This window comes from Hyla sarda, chromosome 2, assembly GCF_029499605.1.
Source record: "Hyla sarda isolate aHylSar1 chromosome 2, aHylSar1.hap1, whole genome shotgun sequence".
NCBI lineage: Eukaryota > Metazoa > Chordata > Amphibia > Anura > Hylidae > Hyla > Hyla sarda.
Genome location: NC_079190.1, coordinates 371233715 through 371261457, shown reverse-complemented (window position 1 = coordinate 371261457; position 27743 = coordinate 371233715). Strand labels below are relative to the sequence as shown.

The 27743-nt window shown below is 46.7% G+C and overlaps 1 protein-coding gene across 2 annotated transcripts in view; it reads right to left on the bottom strand.

The window, feature by feature from the left end:
- Positions 1-3625: 3625 nt before the first annotated feature.
- KIAA0753 (KIAA0753 ortholog) overlaps positions 3626-27743 on the bottom strand; it is a 58591-nt gene continuing 34473 nt past the window's right edge. Inside the window, exons 9-16 of one of the 2 annotated variants that reach the window (XM_056558418.1) lie at positions 26219-26338; positions 16686-16775; positions 14363-14435; positions 13415-13558; positions 12396-12474; positions 12188-12308; positions 5431-5643; positions 3626-4602 (exon numbers count right to left, since the gene is read on the bottom strand). In XM_056558418.1, the coding sequence (XP_056414393.1) occupies positions 4479-4602; positions 5431-5643; positions 12188-12308; positions 12396-12474; positions 13415-13558; positions 14363-14435; positions 16686-16775; positions 26219-26338 (964 nt within the window). In that variant the 3' untranslated portion in view covers positions 3626-4478. The remainder of the gene's footprint in view (positions 4603-5430; positions 5644-12187; positions 12309-12395; positions 12475-13414; positions 13559-14362; positions 14436-16685; positions 16776-26218; positions 26339-27743) is intronic. The other variant, XM_056558417.1, reaches the window with a different exon arrangement.

Sequence of the window (27743 nt, the reverse complement as noted above, 5' to 3'; positions counted from 1 at the left end):
TGCCAGGCTGCATAAGCAAGACAAGTAGGGATCATAGGGGGACCCAGACCCATGGTGCAACCCCTAATGCTGGCCGTTGGCGATAAGGGGTTAACAGCACATAACAGCACAGGACCCATGGTTAATGGTGGGCATTGATGATCGGGACGATGCCCGGCATTAACCCTTTAGATGTATGTTGATCGCGGTGTCTATAATGCGGGGTAAGAAGGTGCCGGTTAGCACAGGGCAGCTGATCGGGACATCTGCAGCTAAATCGTGGGTCCCAATTAGCTGAGTTGACGGCAGGAGGGCCCTTACCTGCCTCCTCGCCATACGATCATTTAAAACAAAAATGGTACCAATAAAAATTTACCAAAAAGTACACTGCATTGAAACAAAAGCCCCCAAAAGTCACAAATGGCGTCCCCCCCCGTCCCCCCCATTTCTGTAGGTGCAAAATTAATTTAATTGATTTTAAGAAGGGGAGGAGGAAAATACAGAGGTGCAAAAATGAAAATTGGCCTGGTCCTTAAGGGGTTAAATATTTTAAATTTTTAAACAACCATATGACAAAAGGTCATTAATTTAAGGCTGTTCCTCAGCACTATAACCCAGTATATTGGGTTTAGTGCGGGTGAACAGCCTGTCAGTTTCTCTTCAAAATACCAGTATTTTAGAATGCCTGAAGGCATAGTTTCCTGACCAGAGTGCCTCCAGCTGTTGCTCAGCTACAACTCCCAGCATGCAGCCGAAGGCACCCTGGTTGGGAAACACTGCCCAAAGGATATATTGCAGCAGACTAAAAATCTTTCCTATACATCTAAATGTGTTTGTTCATGCAAACTCCACTTTAAACGGGACAAATGCAAAAATGTCTGCACAAGTTCACCGAGCTCCCCCTGTGCTGGTTGCTGTGGTCACTAGAGGAAGAGAGAACGCGCTTTCTGCTTCCAACATTACACACTGCAGTGACAGACATCTGCAGCAAGCGCTCGCATAGGGAGCAAGCACTCACTCAATGAACTCATCAGTGTTACCAGCAGCACATAGGAGCAAAACAGGGCGCATGTGCTGGGACCTGTGTGTCAATCACACAGCAGTCCCAGCGTTCCAGGAAAGGAGATAGGTGAAAGGTGATGCTGGCTGTACACAAAAGAGATTCTTGAGATCATAAAACCTGCAATAAAGTAGATCTAGGTAATGCTGGATTGACAGTCTAAGCACATTTAACGCACTGTTGTTACTTTATATGGCCCAAACATCATGACAGTTGCGCTTTAAAGACCACTGCCTTAAGTGGTTACCCAAATACTGTATTACTTAAACAAAATATCAGACTCCCCAATATGATATTCTGCCATCTATACATTTCATTTTAGGTTGTGTTCACAAATAGTCTTTTGAACCTGATTTTGTGTCATAAACGGCATGAAAAATTAACCAAAATCAAATGATGGCTGAAAAAAAAGGCTATAAATAAGGCAAAAAAAAAAAAAAAAAAAAAAAAAAAGTAGTGTGTGAACCTGTCATCAATTTCATACTGTTCAAACCACAGGCAGTATAAATTACTGACATGCTTCCCCTATACGATTTATTTCTGAAACACTGCTGCATTTCATAGGAATCATATTTATAAAACAAGCTGAGAAGGACGCTCCAAGTCACAGGGGTGGTCTATCAAGGTGGATGGGTGGAAAGAAGCTGCTGGGGACCGTTCGGAGCCCTGTTCCGGCTGGTTTTATAACCATAATTCTACAGAAGGAGCCTGTCAGTGTTTCATCCTGCCTGTGGTTCAGACAGAGTGACACTAATGACCGGTTCCCTGCCAATTCACTTTCCACTCAGGGGACTTACCCCAGTCAGACCCTTTGGATGACGCCTTTGCTGCCTTTGCATGCTGTTGCAAAACTGCAACTCAAAGCATGCCTGGACAGCCAAAGGCTGTCCAGGCATGCTGGGGGTTGTAGTTTTGCAACAGGCACAAGCACCCTGGTTGGGAACCATTGTTTTAGTAGACTAGAAAATGGAAGGAAAACATTCACAGAAATGTTAGGTTCTTTTTCTTCTAGCAAGGTAAATATCTGTATAACGTCTTAAAGACAATCAAGAATACATTGGTTAATGAAAGATATTTTATTAAAAGAATAAATATAAAATAAGTTATCAAAATCATTTTTTTTTTTATAAATAATTTCCAGAGAGAATCACCATTTTTCAAAACTGATTTTAGTAAAATATTGTAATTCACATTAAGCAGTATCCAAAGGTCTCATATTTTTTTCACACACATTAGGCTATAACACAATCATAAGGTTGACTATATAGGTATCAAGAAGAGGATTTCAAATGATTTCATTTGTTATATTTCAGACCAAACATATAATAGGACAGGTGAGAGTGCAGACATCCAGCCAAACCCACCCTGCACAACCACAACAACACCGATATAAGCAATATATGAAGCTGGAAGCCTCGGCTTTGTACATTATGTAGTGTTGGTGCCAGGTTACTGCAGCACAGCTCCAATTTAAGTGAATCGGAGCTGTGATGTAGTAACTTGGCACCATCACTACAATGTAAGGAGCCGAGGCTTCCAGCTCCATGTGTTGTTTACATCAGTTGATCAGCAGGGGTGCAGGGTGTCAGTTCTGATCAGCAACTGATAGGATATCAATGACTTTTCTCTAGAAAAGCCCCTTAAAAAGGGGTAATCCGCTGAAAAAGTCCGCTGTTGCAGATGTGGGCATGCTGCCTACCTGGAAGTCCACATTAAAAATCTGGAGAACTCAATCTAATATAAGGGAGAAAAAACATAAAGGGGGAATTTATCATTGGTATTACCCTGCTATTGTGGTATTGATTTGTCCTAGACTTTGTCATAGTTGCTGAGTCAGAGACTTTTCATTGTGACTTTTTCTTTAGAAGCCTTTTCTAAAATAGTGGAACAAAGTCATAGTCTGGTCAACTTTTTGCAGTGGCCATTAATTTATCATGTGCGACTGGTGGCACAATTTTCCGCAAATCTACACCAGCTGAGACTTGGCTTACAAAAATGGCCGAGGACAGCATTTTTACAAAGTCAAATATTTTGACACAAGTTTAAAAAGTTGCATAAAAAGTTGTAGAGGAGGAACCATACAAAGTGGTGCACTGAAGTGGGATAGTGGTTCCGGGCTGCCAACCTCATCAGGGGGCCTCTTCTCCATGCTTCGGGCCGGCCCCGGAATAGTCACGTTGCCTTGACGACGACGCAGAGGGACGTTCATTACCAACGTCCCTCTGCGTCGTCGTCAAGGCAACGCCTCTATTCCGGGCCCGAAGCGCGGAGAAGAGGCCCCCCGGTGAAGATGGCAGCCCGGAACCACTATCCCACCGGATGACCTCCCCACCGGACAGTCCTGCAGCACCGGACCAGCACACCTTAACGTCACGCCGAGCGGAGGTGAGTACAGAACTAAAGGAGGTGAGAGAGGGGGGGGGGGCTGGATGATGTCAAAGGCCGCAGTGGTCTGCCCGGGCTTGCTGGGAGTTGTAGTTTTGAAACATCTGGAGGTCCGCAGGTTGAAGACCACTGTATCAGACATTGACAAGCGGTGATGATGAAGGGGGGGGGGGGGGGATTTATGACAAGGGGATGATGAAGGGGGGGTGTGGGATGATGACAAGGGGATGATGAAGGGGGGGTGTGGGATGATGACAAGGGGATGATGAAGGAGGGGTGTGGGATGATGACAGGTGGTGATGATGAAGGGGGGATGATGACGGGGGTCTGGATGATGACAGGGGGGATGAAGTATTTCCCACCCTAGGCTTATACTCGAGTTAATAACTTTTTTTTTTTTTTTCCTGGGATTTTGGGGTAAAATTAGGGGCCTCGGCTTATATTTGGGTCGGCTTATACTAGAGTATATATGGTAGCTTGAGCTTGTTTAAAAAAGGTTTATTTGGTGACCGGTACATTTTAAAAGAAAATAAAAGGTGCAAAGGTGCACAACTAAACTAATATGGGGCATGGAGCATATTAGCTATTTGGAAAGATTTATAGAATTACATTTGTTTAATCTTGAGAAGAGACAGTAAGGGGGATTATATCAATTTATTTGAGTATATGAATATGGGAAAAAACTGTTCCAGGTATATCCCCCTCAGAAGACAAGGGGGCACTTCCTCCTTCTTGTGAAGATAAGATTTAGTCTCCAGGGGCAACACGCCTTCTTTACCATAAGATCAGTGCATTTATGGAACAGTCTGCCTGAGGAGCTGGTCACAGGAACACAGGAACTGAGCAACTGACTGCTTCAGGGACTGGTAAGAGCTTTGATAATGGCTAAGACAAGTCTAACATGTTTATAAAATGTATAGAATTCTTACAATAGTTTTCATCCAGTCTATCACTACATGGGATCCAGGGGAACATTTTTCCTTTGAAGGCAAGTTCAGAGCACCATCTACATTAAAGTGAACGTTTTACTTGCAGTAAAGAGGCTGGCGCAGGACTACTTGTTTTCTGTAGGTTCCATGAACTCTGAAGTGAAGACAGCTTCTGCATATCCCTCACACAAGTCTTGTAGCTCGGTCGCTACCTCACCTAAGGCATCATTTATAAGTTCCTCGGCCAGGCTGCAATAGAATAGACATAGTCTTTAACATAGGAACATGGGGTTTAACAGGTAACAAATAGAAGCCTTCTCTCACTGGAGACCTGACGTCACGCCACACCCCCTACATTCATGTCTACAGGAGGGGGCTTGACAGGCGTCACACCCCCATCCCATAGACATGAATGGAGGGGACGTGGCGTGACATCACGTCTCCAGTTCTGGAAACACAGAGGTTTCAGAGACTGGAGAAGCAGTCCGGCAGAAAATGTGGGTGCTGCCCGGAGATCCTTTGGATAGGGGATAAGATGTCTATGGCCGGAATACCCCTTAAACTACTGCTTGAATGCCTCTTTAATTCAATACAACTGAAGTGAAACAAGTAATCGTCAATAAAATAAAAGTCTAAAGTATTGTGGGTAAATTCATAGTGGTATGTAACAGGAGAGGGACTTTTTATTTTTTACTTTGACTTTATGACATATTGCAAGTGAATTTGGCTAAGTCAGCAATCAGCTGTTATCACTGGGGAAGACCAGCCCCACATTTCTCCTGCAAAGGTCACTGCAGAGAGAATGTAGGATTACATGCTAAACAAATCAAATGAATGGCTGTCTACGTAATGCAAGGGTGCATTATAGAGCAGCTCTATATTGAGGCACATAGTGAGGAGAAGTGGAGCTCCCTTCTCCTTGTGTCTTGTGCCTGAGAAAAAAAAAAAATGTAATGTATTATTATTCAAAAAGAGACCAAAGTTTCTTAAAATTTAAAGCCATTGCAAAGCACAAAAGAAAGAAGTGACAGCTCCTTTTTAAGATTTATCCCCAATATATTTTAAGTTACCATTTACCTCTCTGCGATGTGCCATGGGTTGAAATCTCCCACTTCCTCATGCGAGGTCAGTCGAAGGTGTCGGTCAAAATTTTCTGTGTAATCGTAAATATTCCGTAGCATTTGTGAGGGAACAGACAGATGCCAGAGTCCCTTAGTGTGCTCCACAGGGTGCTGGACAAAGTGGTGAGAAGAATAACGAGCCAGCTCTTCTCTGTGTATTTGTAGTGAACTTTGAAAAAAGCAGAAATAAATCAGTGATAAAAAGTTGATTTTTTTTTTTATACTTACTGTAAAATCTCTTTCTCTGAGGATCCATTGGGGGACACAGGAACCGTAGGTATATCTTGCTGCCAAAAAGAAGTCGGCCCCTCCTGGCAGGATATACCCCACCCACTGACTCTGAGCTAATCAGTTTAGTCGCAAAGCAGGAGGAGGAAACAGACAGAGAGAGAAACCAGTAGGTGTCAGAGGGTACCAGACAAAAAAAAGTAACAGAAAAACACCCCTCGGACAAAACAAACTGCACCATTGCCATAAACAATGGGTGGGTGCTGTGTCCCCCAATGGATCCTCCGAGAAACAGATTTTACGGTCAGCATAAAAAGAAAATCTACTTTTCTAGGTCAGTATCATTGGGGGACACAGAAACCGTGGGACGTACCAAAGCAGTCCCCGGGATGGGAAAAAAAGACCCAACACAGAATCAGGCCGAGGACTAAGCCACTGCCGCCTGCAACACCTTGCGACCCAAACCGGCGTCAGCTGGCGCGAATGTGTGCACTTGGTAAAATTTGGTGAAAGTGTGCAAGGACGACCAGGTTCCTCCTTACAAACTTGTAGGGCTGAAGCCCTATTGTGGAAGGCCAAAGAAGACCGGAACGTGTGGAATGCGCAGTCACCCGAAAAGGTGGGACCTTGCCTTTACGAAGTTACGATTTTGATATGGCAGAGCGGATCCACCGCAAAATGGTCGCCTGGGAAGCCAGAAGCCCCTTGCGACTACCCTCTGGAATCACGAAGAAGCAGTCACCCTGCCGAAAAGGTGAGGTTACAAAGTTATATGCGGACAGCCCGAACAACATCCAGACTATGTAGGGAACGCTCCTTAGCATTGGAGCTGGACAAAAAAAAAAAAAAAAAAGGAACAACAATCTCTTCGTTCACGTGAAAGGGGGAAACCACCTTGGGCAAGAAGGAGGGAGGGGGCCGAAAAACCACCTTGTCTTGATGAAGGACCAAAAGAGGGGAGCGACAGAAAAGAGCTGCTAACTCAGAGACCCTCCTATGGAAGTGATTGCGATGAGGAAGGTGACCTTCCATCAAAGAATGCGGAGAGAGGCGTCCCTAAGAGGTTCGAACGGAGCCTCCCTCAAAACACCAAGCACCAGGTTAAGGTCCCAAGGAGGAGTGGGAGACCTGAAGGGTGGCACCTTATGGGCCACGCCCTGCAGAAAAGTGTGGACATGAGACTTGGAAGCCAACTTCCGTCGAAAGAGAATAGAAAGAGCAGACACTTGACCCTTAAGAGAGCTGAGGGTCAAATGTTGATCTAAGCTGGATTGTAGAAAAGCAAGAAGGCGCGGGAAGGAAAGCCCTACCGGGGAAACGGACGGAGCCTCGCATCACCGGAAATAAGCCTTCCAAGTGCGGTGGTAAATCGTAGGAGGACGGCTTCCGTGCTCGAAGCATGGTGCTAATTACCCCAGATGAAAACCCCCCCCGAGCTCTCAAACCCACGGTTTCAACCGCCACAACATCAAATGCAGCAACAGTAAACTGGGGTGGCAGAGGGGACTCTGGGAGAGCAGATTGGGGCAAAAAGGAAGACGCAGCGGTACATCTGCGGCCAGCCAAATTACGTTGGCGTACCACGCGCGCGCCTGGGCCAGTCTGGAGCCACCAGAATGACGGAAACGCTCCTCCGCCTTGAGTTTCCGCAGAACCCTGGGCAGGAGCGGGAGAGGGGGAAAGAGGTAAGGGAGACTGAAGGACAACCACGGAACGACCAGAGCGTTCACCGCCAGAGGGTCTCGCGACAAAGTGGAACCCACCTGTTGTGGCGAGATGTGAAGAGATCCACGTCTAGGGTCCCCCAGAGATCGCAGATCTGTGCAAACAGACGATCGGCTGAGAAAGTCCGCTTCCCAATTCTTCACATTGCGGAGAGAGCGGCAACTCGAGTCTCTGCCTAGATCAGAATCTTTGAGACCTCCTCCATTGCCGAGCGTCTGCGCATGCCACCTGGCGATTGATTTATGCCACAGTCGTGGCGTTGTCCGATTGAACATGGACCGCCAGATCTTGTAGGAGGATCTCCCAGTGGAGGAGGCAAAGAAAGATGGCCCTGAGCATTAGAAGATCGATGAGAAGGCAAGCCTCGAGAGGAGACCAGCGACCCTGGACCGTCAGATCCGAAACACCCCCCCCAGCCCTGGAGACTCGCATTGGTTGTGACGACCTGCCATTGGAGGGGAAGGAAGGACCGCCCCTGGAGAAGGAGAGAAGAATGGAGCCACCACAGAAGAGACCTCCGAACAGCAGGGGGCAAAAGAATCCGGAGATAATACTGATTTGTCTCACCTGGCCAATATGGCCAGCTGGAGGGGGCGATAATGAAACTGGGAAAAGGGAACCACCTCCATGGCAGCCACCATCCGGCCCAGTACCTCTATGCAAAAACAAATTGGAAACAGAGAGGGGCGCTGTAGGAGATGGATGCCCTGTTTCAGGGAGCGTCATTTGTTCAACGGGAGATGAACACGGCGGCTGCCGTATCGAAAAGGAGACCCAGAAATATCAGAGACTGGGAGGGGGACAGGTGAGACTTTTCTCGGTTGATCACCCAACCGAAGGCGGACAGAGTCTGTAACGTGAGATGAAGGTTTTGGGACCGGGACAGGGCTTTGATCAAATGGTCATCTAGGTAGTGGAGAACAGAGATCCCCCGGCTCCGAAGAATGGCAATCACCGCCGCCATGACCTTGGTGAAAACCCTGGGAGCCGTAGCTAAGCCAAAAGGGAGAGCCACAAATTGGAAATGACCCGCAGGAAAAGCAAAGCGGAGGAAACGCGGATGGCCAGAGAAAATAGGGATGTGAAGATAGGCGTCCTGGATGTCCACCAACAAAAGATACTCCCCCTGGTCCATGGGAGCCACCACGGAGCGGAAGGACTCCACGCGAAAGCGACGGACCCGCAAATTGCGATTCAGTAACTTGAGGTCCAGAATGGGACGGACAGAGCCTTCCTTCTTGGGAACGTCGAAGAGGTTCGAGTAGAACCCTAAAAAATGCTCCCCTGGCGGAACTGGCACAATCCCTCCTTGAGAGAAGTGTACTAAAAGCAACCTGAAAAGCCGCTGCCAAAGAAGGGGATGGAGGAGGACAGGATCGGAAGAAGCGATCCCTGGGGATGGAAGCAAATTCTATCCAATAACCATCTAAATTGATGTCCCGTACCCAGGAGTCCTGAACCTGAGCCAACCAAACGTTCAGGAAAAGAGAGACAGACGACCTCCAACCCGAGAAGAAGACGCGGGTGGGGGCACCCCTTCAGGAAGAGGAAGGTTTACGGGTACCAGACTTGGCTGTGAAGCCGCCAGAGCGGTGGTCTGACTTCCAGGAAGCACGTTACCTTGAACGAAGGGGCTCTCCGAGATTGGGAGTGCGCCTGCTTGGGAGGGCGACCCGATGCAAAGGACCGTAAGGAAGTTGCCTTCTGATGGGGATCGGAGCGGCGAGGCTTGTTCTGTGGCAGCAGAGAACTCTTACCCCCCGTAGCTTCGGAAATAATTTCATCTAGCCACTTCCCAAAGAGCCGGGAATCAGAGAAGAGTAACTCTGTTAGAGATTTCTTTGAAGCAGCATCTGCATCCCACGCCTTCAGCCACATGGAGCGGTGAATGGCAACCAAATTACCTGAAGCAAAAGCTGTGCAATGAGCGGACTCTAAGACCGCTGTGCAGAGAAAGTCGCCTGCCTGAGAAAGCTGGCGAGCGATATCCACAAATTCCTCCCGGGGAGCACCCGACAGGATGCCTTGGCGTGGTTGAGAAGCCCAAACCTAAACAGCCTTGGCAACCCAAGCGGATACAAAGGTGGGAAGCAGGGACAAACCTGCCGTTCAAAGGCAAATTTTGCCAAGTTCTCGATTTTTTTTTGTCCGCGGGATACTTGAGCGCTGCTGCGTCCGCTAGAGGCAGAGTAGTAGGTTTGGACAGGCGAGAGACTGGAGGATCAAACATAGGTGGCACTGTCCACTTGGAAACCAGATCCGGAGGAAAGGGAAACTGAGCTTGAATCTTCTTGGTTCACTGAAATAGTTTGTCCGGATGCTTCCAAGCCGTGTCCAACAAGGCGTCAAATTCCGCATGTGAACTGAAAGCCTTGGGAGAACGCAGAGAGAGGCATAAAGAAACTTCCGGATCAGGATCCGAAGTTCTTGGGTCCTCCAAATGAAAAGTGTCCCTGATGGCTGACACTAATCCGTCCACCATTTCAGACACTGCACTCATGATCAGAGGTGGATTCCGACCCGTCATCCGCTACTTCCCCTGGAGAGTGGGAATCTGCAGAGGTAGCCTTAGACTGAGGAGTGCAAGACCTGGAACGAGGGGATGGAGACCTGGGATGCTGACCTGGAGAACGGTTCCTGGAGAGGGTACAGTGCCAGTAAGCTGAGGAAGAGGATTGAGACCTACGGAAAGAATGTCTATCCCAAGTACGCGACTCTGGAGAAGAGCCAGAGGCAATCACCTTAGCGCGCTTTCAAGAGCGTTGGAATAGAGCAGGGGTTCACAAAGTTCACTGTCCCTCAGACCGTTGGAGGGCCGGACAATAGTTTAAAAAAATAAAAAAAACGAACAAATTCCTATGCACACTTATATATCTTATTAGTTGACTACCCTTTTAAGTACGCAGCACAGTCGTCCCCCCCCCCCCCACATTAGGTAGGCAGTATAATTCCCCCACATTAGGTTGGCAGTATAGTTCCCCCACATTAGGGTGGCAGTATATTTCCTCCGATATTAGGTTGTAGTACCCCCACATTAGGTTATAGCTCCCCCACATTAGGTTGGCAGTATGTTCCCCCACATTAGGTTGTAGTTCCCCCTCACCCCATTAGGTTGGCAGTATAGTTCCCCCACATTTAGTTGGAAGTATAGTTCCCCCACATTAGGCTGGCAGTATAGCTCCCCCACATTAGGTTGGCAGTATAGCTCTGCTCACATTAGCTTGTAGTTCCCCCCCCCCCCCCCCCCATTTAGTTGGCAGTAGTTCCCCCCACAGACATACAGCCTCCAGCCATACAGTGTATGGCTGGAGGCTGTATGCCTGTGTACTGCCCCACTTCAGTGCTCCGACCACTGCTCCGGCCATAGCAGTAGGTCCCGGGACCGGTGGTCGGAGCACGGAAGCTGACGTGCCGCTGAAAACACTTACCAAGCTGGCCAGCGCACGTTCTGCTCGCTGCTCCGCTCCACGTTGCTATGGGCGCACACACGGGACGTCAGTGACTTCCCCACATTGCTATGGGCGCACGCACGGGAAGTCAGTGACGTCCCTGCGGTCCTTGCGTTTTTAAAGTAAATGTGGAGCCGCAGAGAGTTAACAGGGGCATTCCTGTGTCCCCAAAAAATCTTTCGGGACACAGGGATGTCCTTAGGCAGCGGCGGCAAGGAGACAGGAGACACTGAACGAGACTCCCTGGGAGTAGCACGCAGAGAAGACCTCTCCAAGGCAGAAGCCACTGATTTGGAGACCCTAGCCAGTTAGGAAATCGACTGGGTAAGGGAAGAAACCCACTCTGTGGGAGGGACGGAACCCACGCATTCCAGGGGAACATCTTTGGATACAGAATCAGACGGCATGGCACGCTTGGAGGAGCAGGCGGAACAGGTGGAGTCAGTGGAACCACCGGGCATTTTGGTCTTGCAGCCCACACAAGCATAGTAGGTGACTAGGGCCGCGGGCGCCTGTCTGGGGCGGGGGTGGGGGGATTAAGGTCTGGGGTTGGACCTAGAAGCTAGAAACAGTAGTCAGCGAAAATAAAATAGAGCAATCTCAACAAAGTTTTGTGTCCTGCTGCTGGAGCCGAGAAGCAGGCTGTACACCACCATACTTACCTAAGATGTCTTCAGCCAGCTATAGTCACCTGCATCACGCCAGGCTGAGCGGGACAAGCAGGGAAGATAGGGGGACCTGGACCCAAAGGTGCAACCCTAGGCGCTGGCCGTTGGGGGGAAGGGGTTAACAGTGCATACTCTATGCCCCGCGCCCCTTAGCCGGATATAGGGGAACAGGTAGCACCATGCTCCTGAACCCCCACCTGAAAACAAGAAAAGAAAAAGAATCTAAAACAAGCCCTAGCTATAAAATAAAAAAAGAAGCCCAGGTCTGGAGAAATCCTGTGTCTGCCTCCTACTGACACTAAACTAAAACTGATTAGATCAGGGTCAGTAGGCGGGGTATATCCTGTCAGGAGGGCAGACTTTTCTTTGTATGCTTAGTGTTCACGACTCCTAGTGGCAAGAGCATATACCCAAGGTTTCTGTGTGTCCCAATGGTACAGACCGAGAAAGGACATTTTCCCTTCCCCTCTAGTCATTACAAATTACAACCCTGTCTGCTTTTAGTACTAATGCCCAGATAATTACATTTGTTTAACAAAAAATATTCTGATCATACGTGGCAGACATTATTCTGTCCTGTAGAAAGAGGAATGAAAACACAATGTAAACCAAACCATCTTATCAAAAGCTGTTCTTTACTCACTCTCCTTCAAAGGGCTCCTCTAGCACAATGTCCACCACTGGCTCCTGTTGTCCTACAGGTTTGGTGATTCTAATAGGGTGAGGAGAAAGAGGCCTCTCATCTATTATTGTACGAGTGCGCTCTGTAATGAAAAAAAAAAAAAAAAAGTAAATGAGACAAAATTCGGGACTGATAGAAAATGCTGAGAAATAATGATTAATAAACTAACCTTTCTCTTCTTGTGCCCAGAATTCCGGGTCTGAATAAACTATCTGAGTAAACCTTTGCCGGACGCCTTCTTGATATTTCTAAGAGTACAACGGTTATTTATTAGAATATCACCTTAATATCATCAGAGATCAACAGATCAAGCAAGGGATTGGATCTTAAAAGTGTGGAGTCGTAGAAACCCCATTCTACTTTATGCATGTATCGCTGTATTCATTTTTTCAGTAACCATTGTTTTTCTGGTTGCTGTGTATTTTATTAATATTTTATTCACTTGTTTGTATACATGGTTAATAAGTCAGAGTAAAAAAAATAAATTGTTGGCAATCACATAGGAATGACCCCATTTTTTTTTTTCAGCAAGATCCATAAATTTGTGTAAAATAAAGTATTGAATGCCTCATTTTTTTTTTAACCAAGTATGAAATAGAATTTTCTCATTCTGACTATCAATACTTGGAGGTGTTTAATGGGATTCCAATTAAAATCATTAATCACCTATCCACAGGATAAGTGATAAATGTTTAATGCCAGGACCACTCCCAGCAAGAATGAGGGTCCCAGAGTGCTTCTTTTGAATCAAGTGGTAGTGCCATTATTTGGCCATCACTTTATATACGATCTATGGAACTGATTAACACAAAAAACTGCACAGTGTTCTTACATGGCCACTGTTTACGGAGTAGTGGTAATGCAAGCACTACTGCTCCATTAACAATGTGGCACTTGAGTGGGATCTCAGTAAATTCCCACCTGTAATAGTGGAAAAAAAATAATCGTGTGTGTGTACAGCGGACTAAATCAGAAAATAAAAAAATTCTGTGATTAAAAATGTTTTTATATATTTTACAGTATATCACAGCATTGCATATGTATTCTAGTAGTAGTAGTAGTGTTATTTAAGGTTAGTTTTCTAGGTGCGTGTGTGTGTGGGGGTATTCTCTATAGACAGGGCATTACTAGACAGTACACACACATCCATATTATCTAGAACATGGAGAGCTCTTCCTAAATCTTTACCTCCATGTCCTCCATTCTCTGTAACATAGCCTCCAATCCACTATCATGTTGTTGAAAACTGCGTGAATATTCCTTCCTGTTAAGCAGACTCTGTTCCTGCAGCTTCTCATCTTTTTCTTTTCTTGGAAACCTGTTCTCCTCCCACTAGAGAAAAAAAAACTTCATGGTGAGATATAGGGGTTGTCTAAGACCAGAATTTGGCTGTCTTTACCTCTTTATTAATAATCCCCCTGATCAACTCTTTTTCGCTTGGAGGCCCTGTGCCGTTCCTGGTCGCAGTGCTGCAGGCAGGAAACAAAGGAGGACGCTACCTCCTTAATGTTTTAGCTGCTTGAAAACAGCTCTTTCCTGAAGCCCCCTTATATCTAAGAAGATTGGTTATAAATTAAGGGACTATAGGTCACATGAATGATAGTGGTTTTCAATATATTCTTTTAAGCCACCAATAGAATAGAGATTGGGTGCTTCGGGACTATAAAAACGAGCTTAGGCTGTATGGCATTAACCCTTTAGACGCCACAGTCAAAGTTGAATGCAGCATCTAAAAGTGCTAAAATGCATTGGCTTGTAAGCTCAGTGGGTTGATGGGGAACCCACAGGGTTCTGATCATCTGAAATGATGGACAGTGATTGTTACCTGCCTCCGTGCCGTTCTGCTAGTGCTCCAAGTGTCCATGGAGGCTCAGCAGCCTGTACAAGTGGAGCGCCGATAACATTAATCATCGCTGTCCTATGCCTATTCAGTGTTTGCAAAAACACAATTGGAAAATGTCTTTATCTATAATAGTGAAATGGAACCTGTCACCAGTAATGCAAGCCGCCAGGGACAGGCCCGATGATTCATGGTTCTGGCAGCATGGTTCTCCCTTTAAATCTTTGTGAAATTGTTAGTAATATTCGCACATCACATCTAACAGCTTAACAAATTTAAGGAAAGTCAAATTCTACCTGTTGTCTTGTAACATTATTGCTTTCATGATGATGTTCATAAGGTAAGCTTTTTTCAGCTTGGGCCTCCTCCCTATATAATAAAAAATGGGGGGGGGGGGGGAAGAGACGGAGAGTATGTAAATGTAACAATTTTGTAATTAAAATCATTGTAAAAATGAGATGCATAACACAGTCAGTCAGCTGATTCAGTCGATAAGCATTATGGTAACCGTTCTCAGCAAGTCTTTTGATCTAGATCCATGTTTTCCAAAAAGTATGTCCCTGGCGTTGCAGAACTACAACTCTCAGCATGCCCCCACAGACTTTTGCTGTCTAGGCATGCTGAGACTTGTAGTTTTGCAACGCCTGGGACACACATTGTGGAAAACACTCATCTAGGAGAAGCTGACTGTCAGGGCTATCCTCATAACACCTAGTATCAAGTTGAAAAAAAAGCATCTAGTTGCTAAACTCAGTTTCTGCTTGATATATTGCTACTAGTTTAACCCCTTAACGGCAACGGATGTAAATGTACATCCTGGTGTGGCGGTACTTAACGCACCAGGACGTACATTTACGTCCTGTGTATGACCGCGAGCATCGGAGCGGTGCTCACTTCATACACAGCAGGTTCCGGCTGCTAGCAGCAGCCGGGGACCCGCCGGTAATGGCCGACATCCACGATCGCACGGATGTCCGTCATTAACCCCTCAGATGCCGTGATCAGTACAGATCACGGCATCTGCGGCAATGCGCATGTTAAAATAGATGTTCGGATCACCTGCAGTGCTGCCGCGGGGATCCGATCATCTGTAATGGCGGATGGAGGTCCCTTCACCTGCCTCCATCCGTCTCCCGGCGTCTCCTGCTCTGGTCTGAGATCGAGCAGACGATCGCTGATAATACTGATCGGTGCTATGTCCTATGCAAGCACTGAACAGTATTAGCAATCAAAGGATTGCTATAGATTGCTATAGACATAAAAAGTGTTAAAAAAAAAAAAAAAAGTTGAAAAATCAAAAAAAAAAAATGTAATAAAATAAGTTAAAAATCCCCTACCCCAATAAAAATTAAAAATGTCAGTTTTTCCCATTTTACCCCCAAAAAGCGTAATTTTTTTTTTTATAAACATATTTGGTATCACCGCGTGCGTAAATGTTCGAACTATCAAAATATAATGTTAATGATCCCGTACGGTGAATGGCGTAAACGTAAAAAAAATTTAAAAGTCCAAAAATGCTGCTTTTTTGTCACATTTTATAAAAAAAAAAAAAAATTAAAAATTATCTAAAAGTTTTATATATGCAAATGTAGTATCGATAAAAAGTACAGATGACAGCGCAAAAAATGAGCCCTCATACCGCCTTATATACGGAAAAATTTAAAAAAGTTATAGGTGGTCAAAATAGGGCGATTTTAGATTACTGATTTTGTACAAAAAGTTTTTGACTTTTTTTAAGCGGTACAAAAATATAAAAGTATCTAGCCATGGGTATCATTTTAATCGTATTGACCCACAGAATAAAGAACACATATCATTTTTACCGTAAAGTGTACAGTGTGAAAACAAAACCCTCCAAAATGTGCAAAATTTTAGTTTTTATTTACTTTATTTAAATTTACTCCCTAAATTTACTCCCATACATTTTATGGTAAAATGAGAGGTTTCATTACAAGGTACAATTGGTCACGCAAAAAACAAGCCCATATATGGGTCTATAGATGGAAATATAAAACAGTTATGGATTTTAGAAGGCGAGGAGGAAAAAACAAAAACGCAAAAATAAAATTGGCCTGATCCTTCAGGTGAAAATTGGCTTAGTCGTTAAGGGGTACTCTGGTAGAAATTATTATTTTTATTTTTATTAACTTTTTAGCACCAGTTAAACAGATATGTAAATTACTTCTATTAAAAAATCTTAATCCTTCCAGTACTTATTAGCTGTTGTATGCTCCAGAGGAAGTACCCTGCTGACACCTCTGTCCATGTCAGAAACTGTCAAGAGCATGAGAGGTTTGCTATGGGGATTTGTTCCTGCTCTAGACAGTTCCTGACAACAGAGAGCACTGTTGTCAGTTAATAAAGAACTATACAACTTCCTATGGAGCATACAGCAGCTGATAAGTACTGGAAGGATTAATATTTTTAATAGAAGCAATTTACAAATCTGTTTAACTTTCTGGGACCAGTGGTTTAAAAAAAAAAATAATTATAATAATAATGTTTTCCACCGGAGGAGCCCTTTAACTATTATGAACATATACTAGATGCTCTTGTTTAATGTGTCTGTCTGCCATTTCTACTTCGTTCCTTTTATCATCTCAACTTCTAACCACCCACCTAAGATTCCGTAAATGGGCTATTTCCTCCTTGTAGAGATTGTCAAGTTGTTGCAATCTTCTTGCTGTTTCAGACTCTATCCATGCCAACCTTTCAAGGAACAGCAGAAGGAATATGAAAGAGAAAAAGTCAAACTTTTTTTTTTTATTCTTAGAAAGGGCTTTCCAGCGAAAATAACAACCTGTGTATGGGGTCAATCCTCACTGCTAACATTTCAAAGTAAGATTTCCTGCTGCCTTAAAATCTAATGAGCAGTAATATGAGCTCCCCTCTTTACACATAAATTGTCTGGTCCTCAGCAAGCAGAAAGGAAGGGGGGAGGAAAGTCACAGCTACAAGCCATACATATTATACAGTCATGGCTGTAAATGTTGGCACCCCAGAAATTTTTCTAGAAAATGAAGTATTTCTCACAGAAAAGGATTGCAGAAACACATGTTTTGCTATACACATGTTTTTTCCCTTTGTGTGTATTGGAACTAAACCAAAAAAGGGAGGGGAAAAAAAGCTAATTGGACATAATGTCACACCAAACTCCAAAAATGGGCTGGACAAAATTATTTGCACCCTTTCAAAATTGTGGATAAATAAGATTGTTTTAAGCATATGATGCTCCTTTAAACTCACCTGGGGCAAGTAACAGGTGTGGGCAATATAAAGATCACACCTGAAAGCAGATTTTTTTGCATTGTGTCTGTGTGTGCCACACTAAGCATGGACAACAGAAATAGGACTTGAGAACCAAAATTGTGGAAAAATATCAACAATCTCAAGGTTACAAGTCCATCTCCAGAAATCTAGATTTGTCCACAGTGCGCAACATAAATCAAGAAGTTTGCAACCCGTGACACAGTAGCTAATGGATAGAAGAGAAAAATGTATGAAAGGTGTCAATGCAGGATAGTCTGGATGGTGGATAAGCAGCCCCAAACAAGTTCCAATGATATTCAAGCTGTCCTGCAGGCTCAGGGAGCATCGGTGTCAGTGCGAATCATCCATCGACATTTAAATGAAATGCAACGCTATGGCAGGAGACCCAGGTGGACCCCACTGCTGACACAGAGACAAAAAAAGCAAAACTACATTTTGCCAAAATAACCTTGAGTAAGCCAAAATCCTTCTGGAAAAACGTAGTGTGGACAGATGAGACCAAGATAGGGCTTTTTGGTAAAGCACATCATTCTACTGTTTACCGAAAACGGAATGAGGCCTACAAAGAAAAGAACATAGTACCTACAGTGAAATATGGTGGAGATTCAATGATGTTTTGGGGTTGTTTTGCTGCCTCTGGCACTGGGTGCCTTGAATGTGTGCAAAGCATCATGAAATCAGAGGATTACCAATGGATTTTGGGTCGCACTGTACAGCCCAGTGTCAGAAAGCTGGGTTTGCGTCCGAGATCTTGGGTCAGGGAGCAGGACAATGACCCCAAACACGTCAAAAAGCACCCAGAAATGGATGGCAACAAAGCACTGGAGAGTTCTGAAGTGGTTAGCAATGAGTCCAGATCCAAATCCCATTGAACACCTGTGGAGAGATCTTAAAATTGCTGTAGGGAAAAGGCGCCTTTCGAATAAGAGAGGCCTGAAGCAGTTTTCAAAAGGAAGAGTGGTCCAACATTCCGGCTGTGAGGTGTAAGAAGCTTATTGATGGTTATAGGAAGCGACTGATTTCAGTTATTTTTTCCAAAGGGTGTGCAACCAAATATTAAGTTAAGGGTGCCAATAATTTTGTCCAGCCCATTTTTGGAGTTTGGTGTGACATTATGTCCCATTAGCTTTTTTTTCCTCCTTTTTTGGTTTAGTTCCAATACACACAAAGGGAATAAACATGTATATAGCAAAACATGTGTTAATGCAATCCTTTTCTGTGAGAAATACTTCATTTTCTTGAAAAATTTCAGGGGTGCCAACATTTACGTCCATGACTGTATGTATTAATTATTCCATCAAAGCTGTATGTTAAGAGCTCTCCCTCCTACTATTGAACAGATGAGCCCCTGAACAGGGCTTCTACATCTGTGTGCACCCACTAATGTGGATTCTTTACTGGATGTGATGCTCTCCTCTGGACTTAAAATATAGTCTAAATAGTGAAGTGGTGCCATCAGAAAAACACAATTAAAATCACAGGGGGCTGTTATAAATATAATTTCATCCCTTTTTGTAAATACAATGGACAGGAATAACATGAAACAGAGTGACAAACAAGTGAGTAACCAACTTGGGTCATGTTCACTTCTAAAAAAAAAAATAATAATAATAATAAAACTAGATTTTCATGCTTACCGTAAAATATCTTTCTTGGAGGATCCATTGGGGGACACAGAACCACTAGGCATTCAAAAAAAGTCCTCCAGGATATACCCCGCCTACTGACCCTGAGCTAATCAGTTTAGTCCCAAAGCAGTAGGAGGCAACCGATGGAAAAAGAAACCAGCAGGAGTCCGAGGGATCCAGACAAAAGAAGGAAACCGAGCTACCCCTCGGACAAAACCAACGAAACCCGTACACAAACCATGGGTGGGTGCTGTGTCCCCCAATGGATCCTCCGAGAAAGAGATTTTACGGTAAGCATAAAAAAAATCTACTTTTCTTGGTCGGAAACCATTCGGGGGACACAGAACCGTGGGACGTACCAAAGCAGTCCCCGTGGTGGGAAGAAAAGCCCTCAAACCCCAAATCAGGCAGATGACGAAGACACTGCCGCCTGCAACACCTTGCGGCCCAAACTGGCGTCAGCCGGCGCGAAAGTGTGCACCTGATAGAAATTGGTGAGTGCGCGCAAGGACAACCAGGTGGCCGCCTTACAGACTTGCTGGGCCGAAGCCCTATTGCGGAGAGCCCAAGAAGCCCCAACGGAACTCATGGAATGCACTGTCAGACGAAAAGGTGGAACCTTGCCCTTGCGGTGGTACGATTCCGAATATGGTCAAGCAAATCCACCGAGAAATGGTCGCCTTGGAAGGCAGAAGACTCTTGTGACTACCCTCAGGAATCTGGGGTCAGACATACCTAGGAGCCCAATGACAATAAAGATAAAAATTGGAGCAATCTCACCAGGTCTGTGTCCCGCTGAAGAAGAAGCTGTATAGCAGAGCGGAGGAGACCCGGAGCAGCTGAGTGAGGCACGGAGCAGAGAGAAGAGAGGAGGAGGCGGCAGCTCATATAACAGGCCGTCTCCCAGAAAGGCCCTATTGGATAAAATTAATCCACAAGCGCGCAAACTACCAAAAATGTGGACGGAGCTGCGCCGCATGTGAGGAGAAGCTCCGCACAGCCGCCACCATGTTAATATTAACCTCCCGGCTCTGAGAGGTAAGACGCCGGCCACGCCATCCCGGCAGCAGCCGGCAACAAGAGGCAGGGGGAGAGGCCGGCCGGGATGTCTGCCACATGCGGCTCCTGAAAGTGAAAGTAAAAGCCGCAGCGAAAAAACCATACCCCGATATCCCTTAAGGAAGCAGTGCCAGTGAAAAACAGTATTAAGAAGTCCACCTAGAAAAAAATAAAAAGGAGAGAAGTCCCCGTCCTCTCTCAAAGGAGACCCCAGAAATAAGGGGCTCCATAGGATAGTGGAGAGTAGTGAAAAGGGTAGGGGAGGGGTATACTTACCCTGTACCCGCCATACTCACCTGAGGATGTCTTCAGCCAGTCTTATGGGTGCCTGCATCACGTGATGCTGCAACAGACCAGGACGAGCAGGGAGAAAAGCCAAGGTGCAACCCCAAGGTGCTGGCTGTTGGCGGGAAGGGGTTAATGGTGCATTTGCATTTTATGTCCTGTGCCCCTTAGCCACATATGGGGGAACAGGTAGCGCCATGGTCCTGAACCCCCACCTGAACACAGAAAATAAAAGGGGTAAAAGAACCTAAAACAGGCCCTTACTGTAAAACAAAAAAAGACGACCAGGTCTGGAGAGCACCAGACCTGTGTCTTGCCTCCTATGACACTAAGCTAAAACTGATTAGCTCAGGGTCACTAGGCGGGGTATATGCTGCCAGGAGGGGCTGAATTTTTTTGCATGCCTAATGTCAGCGCCTCCTAGTGGCAAGAGCATATACCCACGGTTCTGTGTCCCCAATGGTTTCCGAGAAAGTAAAAAAAAAAAGGAGATTTTTAGGATCACCGTAAAATCTCTTTCTCGAAGGATCCATTGGGGGACACAGACCATGGGTATATGCTGCTGTCTCTAGGAGGCTTGACACTATGGCAGCCGAAAAGTCGGCTTCTCCAAGCAGGGTATACCCGCCTCCAGGCAACTGAGCTAATCAGTTTTGGTCCCAGAGCAATAGGAGAAGACCGACAGGTCAGGAGAAAAACCACAAACTGTCCGAGAAACCAGAAGAAAAAGTAACTGAACACACCCTCGGACAGATAACTGAAAGAGGAACACCAGAAAAAGGGTGGGAGCTGTGTCCCCCAATGGATCCTTCGAGAAAGAGATTTTACGGTAAGCATAAAAATCTCCTTTTCTCCATCGGCTCCATTGGGGGACACAGACAATGGGACGTACCAAAGCCGTCCCTTGGGTGTTCAAGGAATTAGTCAGGTGGACGGCTGGACCACCGCCGCCTGCAACACCTTACAGCCCAGACTAGCATCAGCTGATGCAAAGTTATGAATCTGGTAGAACCTTGCGAAAGTGTGCAAAGATGACCAAGTGGCCGCTTTACAGATCTGCGAGGCCGAAGACTTGTTGCGGAGGGCCCAGGATGCCCCAACAGAACAGGTGGAATGAGCCAAAACCCTGAAGGGTGGGATCTTCCCCTTGAAGCGGTAAGCTTCCGAAATAGCAGATCGGATCCACCGAGAAATGGTGGCCTTAGAAGCAGGTTGCCCCTTACGACAACCGTCCGTAAGAACAAAAAAGGAGTCCCACTGCCAAATGGAGAAAGTAACAGAGATAGGTCTGAACAGCCCTCACCACATCAAGTTTGTGGAGCAAACGTTCCCTGGGATGAGAAGGGGCTGGGCAAAATGACAGTAGGACGATGTCCTCATTGAGATGAAAGGCCGAAACCACCTTAGGTAAGAGGGACTGACCTGGACAGAAAACAACTTTGTCGGTGTAAAACCAGGAAGGGAGAACGGCAGGAGAGAGCCGCCAGCTCAGATACTCTCCTAATAGAGGTAATAGTAATAAGGAAAGGAGGCAAAGAGGAATGTCCCTGAGAGGTTCAAAGGGAGCGCCTTGCAGGGCATCTAAGACCAAGTTTAAGTCCCAAGGGGGAGCAGGGGACCGATAAGGAGGGGCAGCGTGTGCCACTCCCTAAATGAAGGTCCGGACATGAGAATTGGACGCCAGAGGACGTTGAAAAAGAATGGAAAGGGCTGAGACTTGACCCTTAAGGGAGCTGAGAGCCAACTCTTGTTTCAGCCCCGACTGCAAAAATGAAAGGAGTCGGGGAAAGGAAAACGCAACAGGAGAAAAAGACTGAGCTTCACACCAACGAAAATAAGACCGCCAGGTACGGTGGTAAATCTTCGCCGGGGAGGGCTTACAAGCCCTGAGCATGGTGCGAATCACTTGGGAAGAGAAACCGCGGGCTCTTAGAACCACGGTCTCAACCGCCACGCCGTCAAAATGCTGCGACTGTAAATTGGAGTGGCACAGGGGACCCTGATAGAGGAGGTCTGGACGAGGTGAAAGACGCAGCGGTACGTCGTCCAGGAGCCTGACCACGTCGGCGTACCACGCCCTCCGGGGCCAGTCTGGAGCCACGACAATGGCGGGAATGCCCTCTGCCTTGAGTTTCCTCAAGACCCTGGGAAGGAGAGGAAAGGGAGGGAACAGATAGGGTAGGGCAAAGCCTGACCAGGGGATCACCAGGGCATCCACGGCTAGAGCCAAGGGGTCCCAGGTCTTGGACACAAAGATCGGGACGTGAAGAGGTACACGTCTGGAGTACCCCAGAGGTGGCAGATCTCAGCAAACACCTCCGGATGCAGAGACCACTCGCCGGGATCGTCTGAGGACCGGCTGAGTAAATCAGCTTCCCAGTTGTGGACGCCCGGATGTGAATCGCTGAGATGGCCGGAACCTCGAGTTCCGCCCAGAGGAGAATTTTGGTTACCCTCGCCATTGCCGCTGAGCTGCGAGTGCCGCCCTGGCGATTGATGTACACCACAGCAGTGGAGTTTTCCGATTGGACACGAACAGGGCGGCCCTGAAGAAGGAGTTCCCAATGAAGCAGGCAAAGATAGATTGCCCGCAGTTCCAATAGGTTGATGGGAAGAAGGGCTTCCCGGGGAGGACAAAGGCCTTGGACCGTCCTGACCCTGAATACACCTCCACAGCCCGACATACTGGCATCAGTCGTGACAACCTGCCAGTGGAGGGGCAGGAAGGAGAATCCTTGAAGATGCAGGGGGGAACGAAGCCACCATAGAAGGGACTGACGAGACCGCCAAGAGAGAACTATCTTGCGGTCGAGAGACAATGGAGACCTGTCCCACCGGGAGAGAAATCGCCAGTTGAAGAGGTCGGTAATGAAACTGAGCGAATGGCACGTCCTCCATGGCCGCCACCATCCGACCAAGGACTTCCATGCAAAAGTGAATGGAAACTGGGGCCGGATTTGAAAGCAATCGGACTCCTGACAAGAGCCTCCGCAGTTTGTCCAGCAGAAGCCGAATGTGGGCAGAGGCCATGTCAAACTGGAGCCCCAGAAAAACCAGTGACTGGGCAGGGGAGAGGTTGGACTTGTCTTGATTGACCATCCAACTGAAGCGAGACAAGGAGCTCTGATCAGGAGGTCGTCTAGGTAAAGGATAACTGAGACACCTCTTGTCCGTAAGAGCGCTATCACGGGCGCCAGGACCTTGGTAAAGGTAGGCAAATTTGATCCTGTGCCCGTTGGCCACCACGTCCCGGACCCAGTGGTCCTGAACGTGCATGGTCCAGACATCCTGGAAGTGTAAAAGACGACCACCCACCCAAGAAAAATCCGTGGAAGGGGGCGCCCATTTCAGGCTGAGGTAGGCTTGCGGGTGCCCGATTTGGCCGCAAAACATCCGGAACGGTTATCCGATTTCCAGGAGGGACGGGTCTGGAAGGAGGGAGCCTTCTTGTCCCGCGAAGGTGCCTGCCTGGACCCTTTATTAGCACCAAAGGTCCGAAAGGATCGGAAGGAGGAGGACTTCTGACGGGAAGTAGTGCTGCGAGCCTTATTCTGAGGTAATAAGGAACTCTTTCCGCCCGTCAACTCTGAGATTATCTCATCTAGGCGCTTACCAAAAAGCGGATAACCAGTAAAGGGAAGTTCAGTCAGAGACTTCTTGGAGGCGGCGTCCGCATCCCAGGCTTTAAGCCACATGGAGCGACGGAGGGCTACCAGATTGCCTGTGGCAAAGGCAGCGCAGCGAGACGACTGCATGGAAGCAAAACACAGAAAATCTCCAGCTTTGGAGCATTGGAGAGCTAGGTCAAATAATTCCTCCGGAGGGGATCCAGAAAGAACACCCTGGCGGAATTGGGAAGACCAGACTGAAAGGGCTTTTGACACCCAGGCAGAAGCAAAAGCAGGAAGAAGGGAGGAACCTGCTGCCTCATAGGCACATTTTGCTAAAGTCTCCACCTTCTTGTCCCCCGGATCTTTGAAAGAAGTCGCATCAGCCAAAGGCAGAGTAGTCGCCTTAGAAAGGCGGGAGACCGGTGGATCCACAGTTGGAGAGGAGGTCCACCGAGCAATGAGGTCCTTGGCAAAGGGATATTGCGCATGAACCTTCTTGGTTGCCTGAAACTTCTTGTCAGGGTGCCCCCAGGCGGACTCCAGCAAGGCTTCAAATTCAGCATGGGAGCTGAAAATCTTGGGTGCAGGTCGGGCACGATGAAAGGAAACTTCTGGAGCTACGTCCGAGGTTCCTGAGTCCTCTAGGTGGCTCTTATGGCGAGTCCACCGAGCCTGACACATCTGTACAGTCTTCTGAGTCAGAGGCCGAATCAGAAGCCTCATCTAAAAGTTCTCCAGGTGAGTGGGAACGAGTGGAGGCAGCCCTGGAGGAGGGAGATACTGACCTGGTACGCGGTTCTGGCAAGCCAGAGTGGTGACCAGGGGAGTGACCTCTAGGGGAGTGACGCTTGCGGCAAACTGGAGCAGAGGGGCGATGTCTGTGAGGGTAGTGCGTGAGTCTTGAGTCGGATGATATACCCCTATTACGATTGCAAGAGCGATTAATATAGGGAGAGGGAGAGCGTGTCGACGTAAGGAGGACCTTTCCAAGGCAGTCACCAAAGAACGGGAGACTTGCGCCAAGTCGGAAATAGATTGGGAGAGGGAGGATACCCAGACTGGGGGGATAGCCGAGCCCACAGGGTCTGGAGGAGCATCCTGAGCAGAAATAGCAGTGCGGTCAGGGGGACCAGTGGTGCAGGCGGAACAAGTGGGTTCAGCAGAACCAGACATTTTTGAATTGCAGCCCCTGCAAAAATAATAGGTGACCAGGGCCCGTTATCTGTCTAGAAGGAGGGACAGTTCCTGGTTTGGACATATCAAAAAGGAAACAGCTCACCCAGTGTCTGTATCCCCAGCCAGGTAGCAGATATGAGGAGAACTCCGGTGCACAGCTGAGGAGAAAGAAAGAGAGAGTGACGGAGAAGGGAGGACGCATGGCCAATGAGAAGAGTGGGGCCGGCCTAGCCAAGGGCGCTTCTCATTGGTCCCAAGAAAAAGCTCTGCACACACTTAGCGCTAAGTGGCAGAGAAGGGGACTCTCCTCCCAGCAGGGTAAGTGTATGCACCCGCACTTCATAGAGAAAGATTCCCGCGGCCGTGAGTGGGCGGGGCTAAAGCCTGACATGAGCCCACGGCCAAGAGTAAGAAAATGGCTGGGCTAGATGGCGTCCTCGCTCCCCATAAGTGAAAACTCCGCCGGCAGCCCGCAGCTGCCGACAGGAGAGCAGGACTGAGTTCCGGCGCAGCGAGCGATACGGCCGGAGATAGAGGCCGGCGCTCGCTGAGAGTGCATGAAAGGAGTCGGCTGCGCTCCGCTGCCGAAATGAAAGTAACTGCCCGAGATCAGTGCCGGCGCCTGAATGAATAGGCGCCGAAAAAAAGAGAAGCACAGTCCTACACCACTTATTTAAGAAGTTCCCACTGCCGGAATAGTGTTCCCCACATCACAGGAAGATAACAATAAAGAGGAGTGGGCTGAAGTAGGGGGTCTCCAGAGGATGAAAATCCTAAAAACTGAAAGAAAAGGGAGAGAAAAAATACTCACCTTTAGTCAGAAGAACTTACCTAAGAAGTCTTCAGTCAGCATTAGTCACCTGCATCATGCCGGGCTGTAACAGCACTTTGTCTTAAAGGGGAATTCTGGAGCACAAATTTTACATTTAGAAGTGCTCATAGCGGCATAAAAAAGAAAACTGTACTGCGCTAACTTGCCAAAGCCAGTGATTGGTTTAACATGCAAATCCCAAGTGTGAGGGGAGCAGGAAAAGTTCAGCAGTGTGAATCAGCAGCACCCTGAGCTTTAAAGAAAATGCTCTTGAATAATAAAGATACTGCATAATAAATAAAGTTTTGTTACCTGGAGTCTTCATTCTCTTTGTCCTCTTTCTCAGCTTTGCTTCTCTTTGAAGAATCAATTTCATCAATTTTTTTAGATGGAGATACATTAAAACTTTTGGTTTCCATGTTCCAGCTTACCCTGCATTAAGAATGGGACAAGGTGGAATGTTACAGAATAGTCCATGTCTTCATTCCATGAAAGAAAAAACAATGATGGCAGCAGCATCTAGACAGTTATATTAGATGTCTGTAGTGGTTTAGAAGTCTGATCAGGCCTGGTTTTCTCTAGTCCTCTGACTGCAGTCAATGATTACACAAATTGATGCATTACATTTGTATTGCCCGAGGGTATAAGCAGACAGTGGGCCTCCAGCTGTTGCAAAACTACAATTCATAGCATGCCTAGAAAACACTGTTTGGAAAATAGTGCCCTAGGGGGGGGACTTAAAATAAAAAATTATGTAAAAAAAATAAAATAAAAAAAAGTTACATTTTGTTTTTGTTTTCCAGAACAGAACATTATTAACCATGCATACCAAATAGTAGATTTGGGAGGGAGGGATAGGGGGGGGGGGGGGTGTCAGTACATATCAATGCAGAAAAAAAAAATGACTAAAACGTCGTTAAAGGAGTACTCCAGTACAGGAACACTTATCCCCCCTATCCAAAGAATAGGGGATAAGTGTCTGATTGCTGGGGGTCCGACCGCTGAGACCTCCCTGCGATGATCTCCCTGCACACAAAGCGGCAGCCAAAATTCCCCATTCATGTAACTTTACTGCAGAGATACAGTGTTCGAGTATCCCCAGCTCTCCCACGCTCCCTTCCTGGGTAAAAGAGTTATGGCTCTAAAAAGGCAAAATGAAAACTGGCTGTGTCGTTAAAGGGTCATCATTACAAATCATACAATAAATTACAAATCATACATAGCATTACAGTACAATATACAGCACAGGTTCCCTAAGCTATACACTGTACCACATACTGCACTAACATTCACTCATTATCGAACAAACAGTAAAAAAACATCACATTAACTGTGACCGGAAGGGCGGATCACAGGGCCAAACTACTCAGCAAGAATTTGGGAAGCTGGGAGGCCTTAGTCCTATAGAGCAGGAGATGCCGATTAATATACAGTCATGTAAATCTCTGCTATACAGTCATGTAAATCTCTACTCTCTAAGTAGTCGAGTGGGTGGTCCAACTATCTGTGTGTATAACTGTGGGTAAGTAACTGAGAGCTAACTGCCATTTGACTACTTACCCCAGAATGTACAAAGCTGTCAATTGGGTGGTCCTAATTAGTGATTGCACAAAGATAGCTGCCAAGCATTGAATAGCAGGGCTCTTTGGCGCACATCACCCTGCTACTTTCCATTAAAGCTCCAAGTACTTCTCATAATCATTGCATAGGACCACCTACCAGAATACGTAGTCCAGAGATTTTCATAAATAAGATAACTAGTTATCCTGGAACTTATATAATCGATCTACTCAGCTCCTTCTGCAACATAATGCCTGCAGATTGGACTGCATACTTA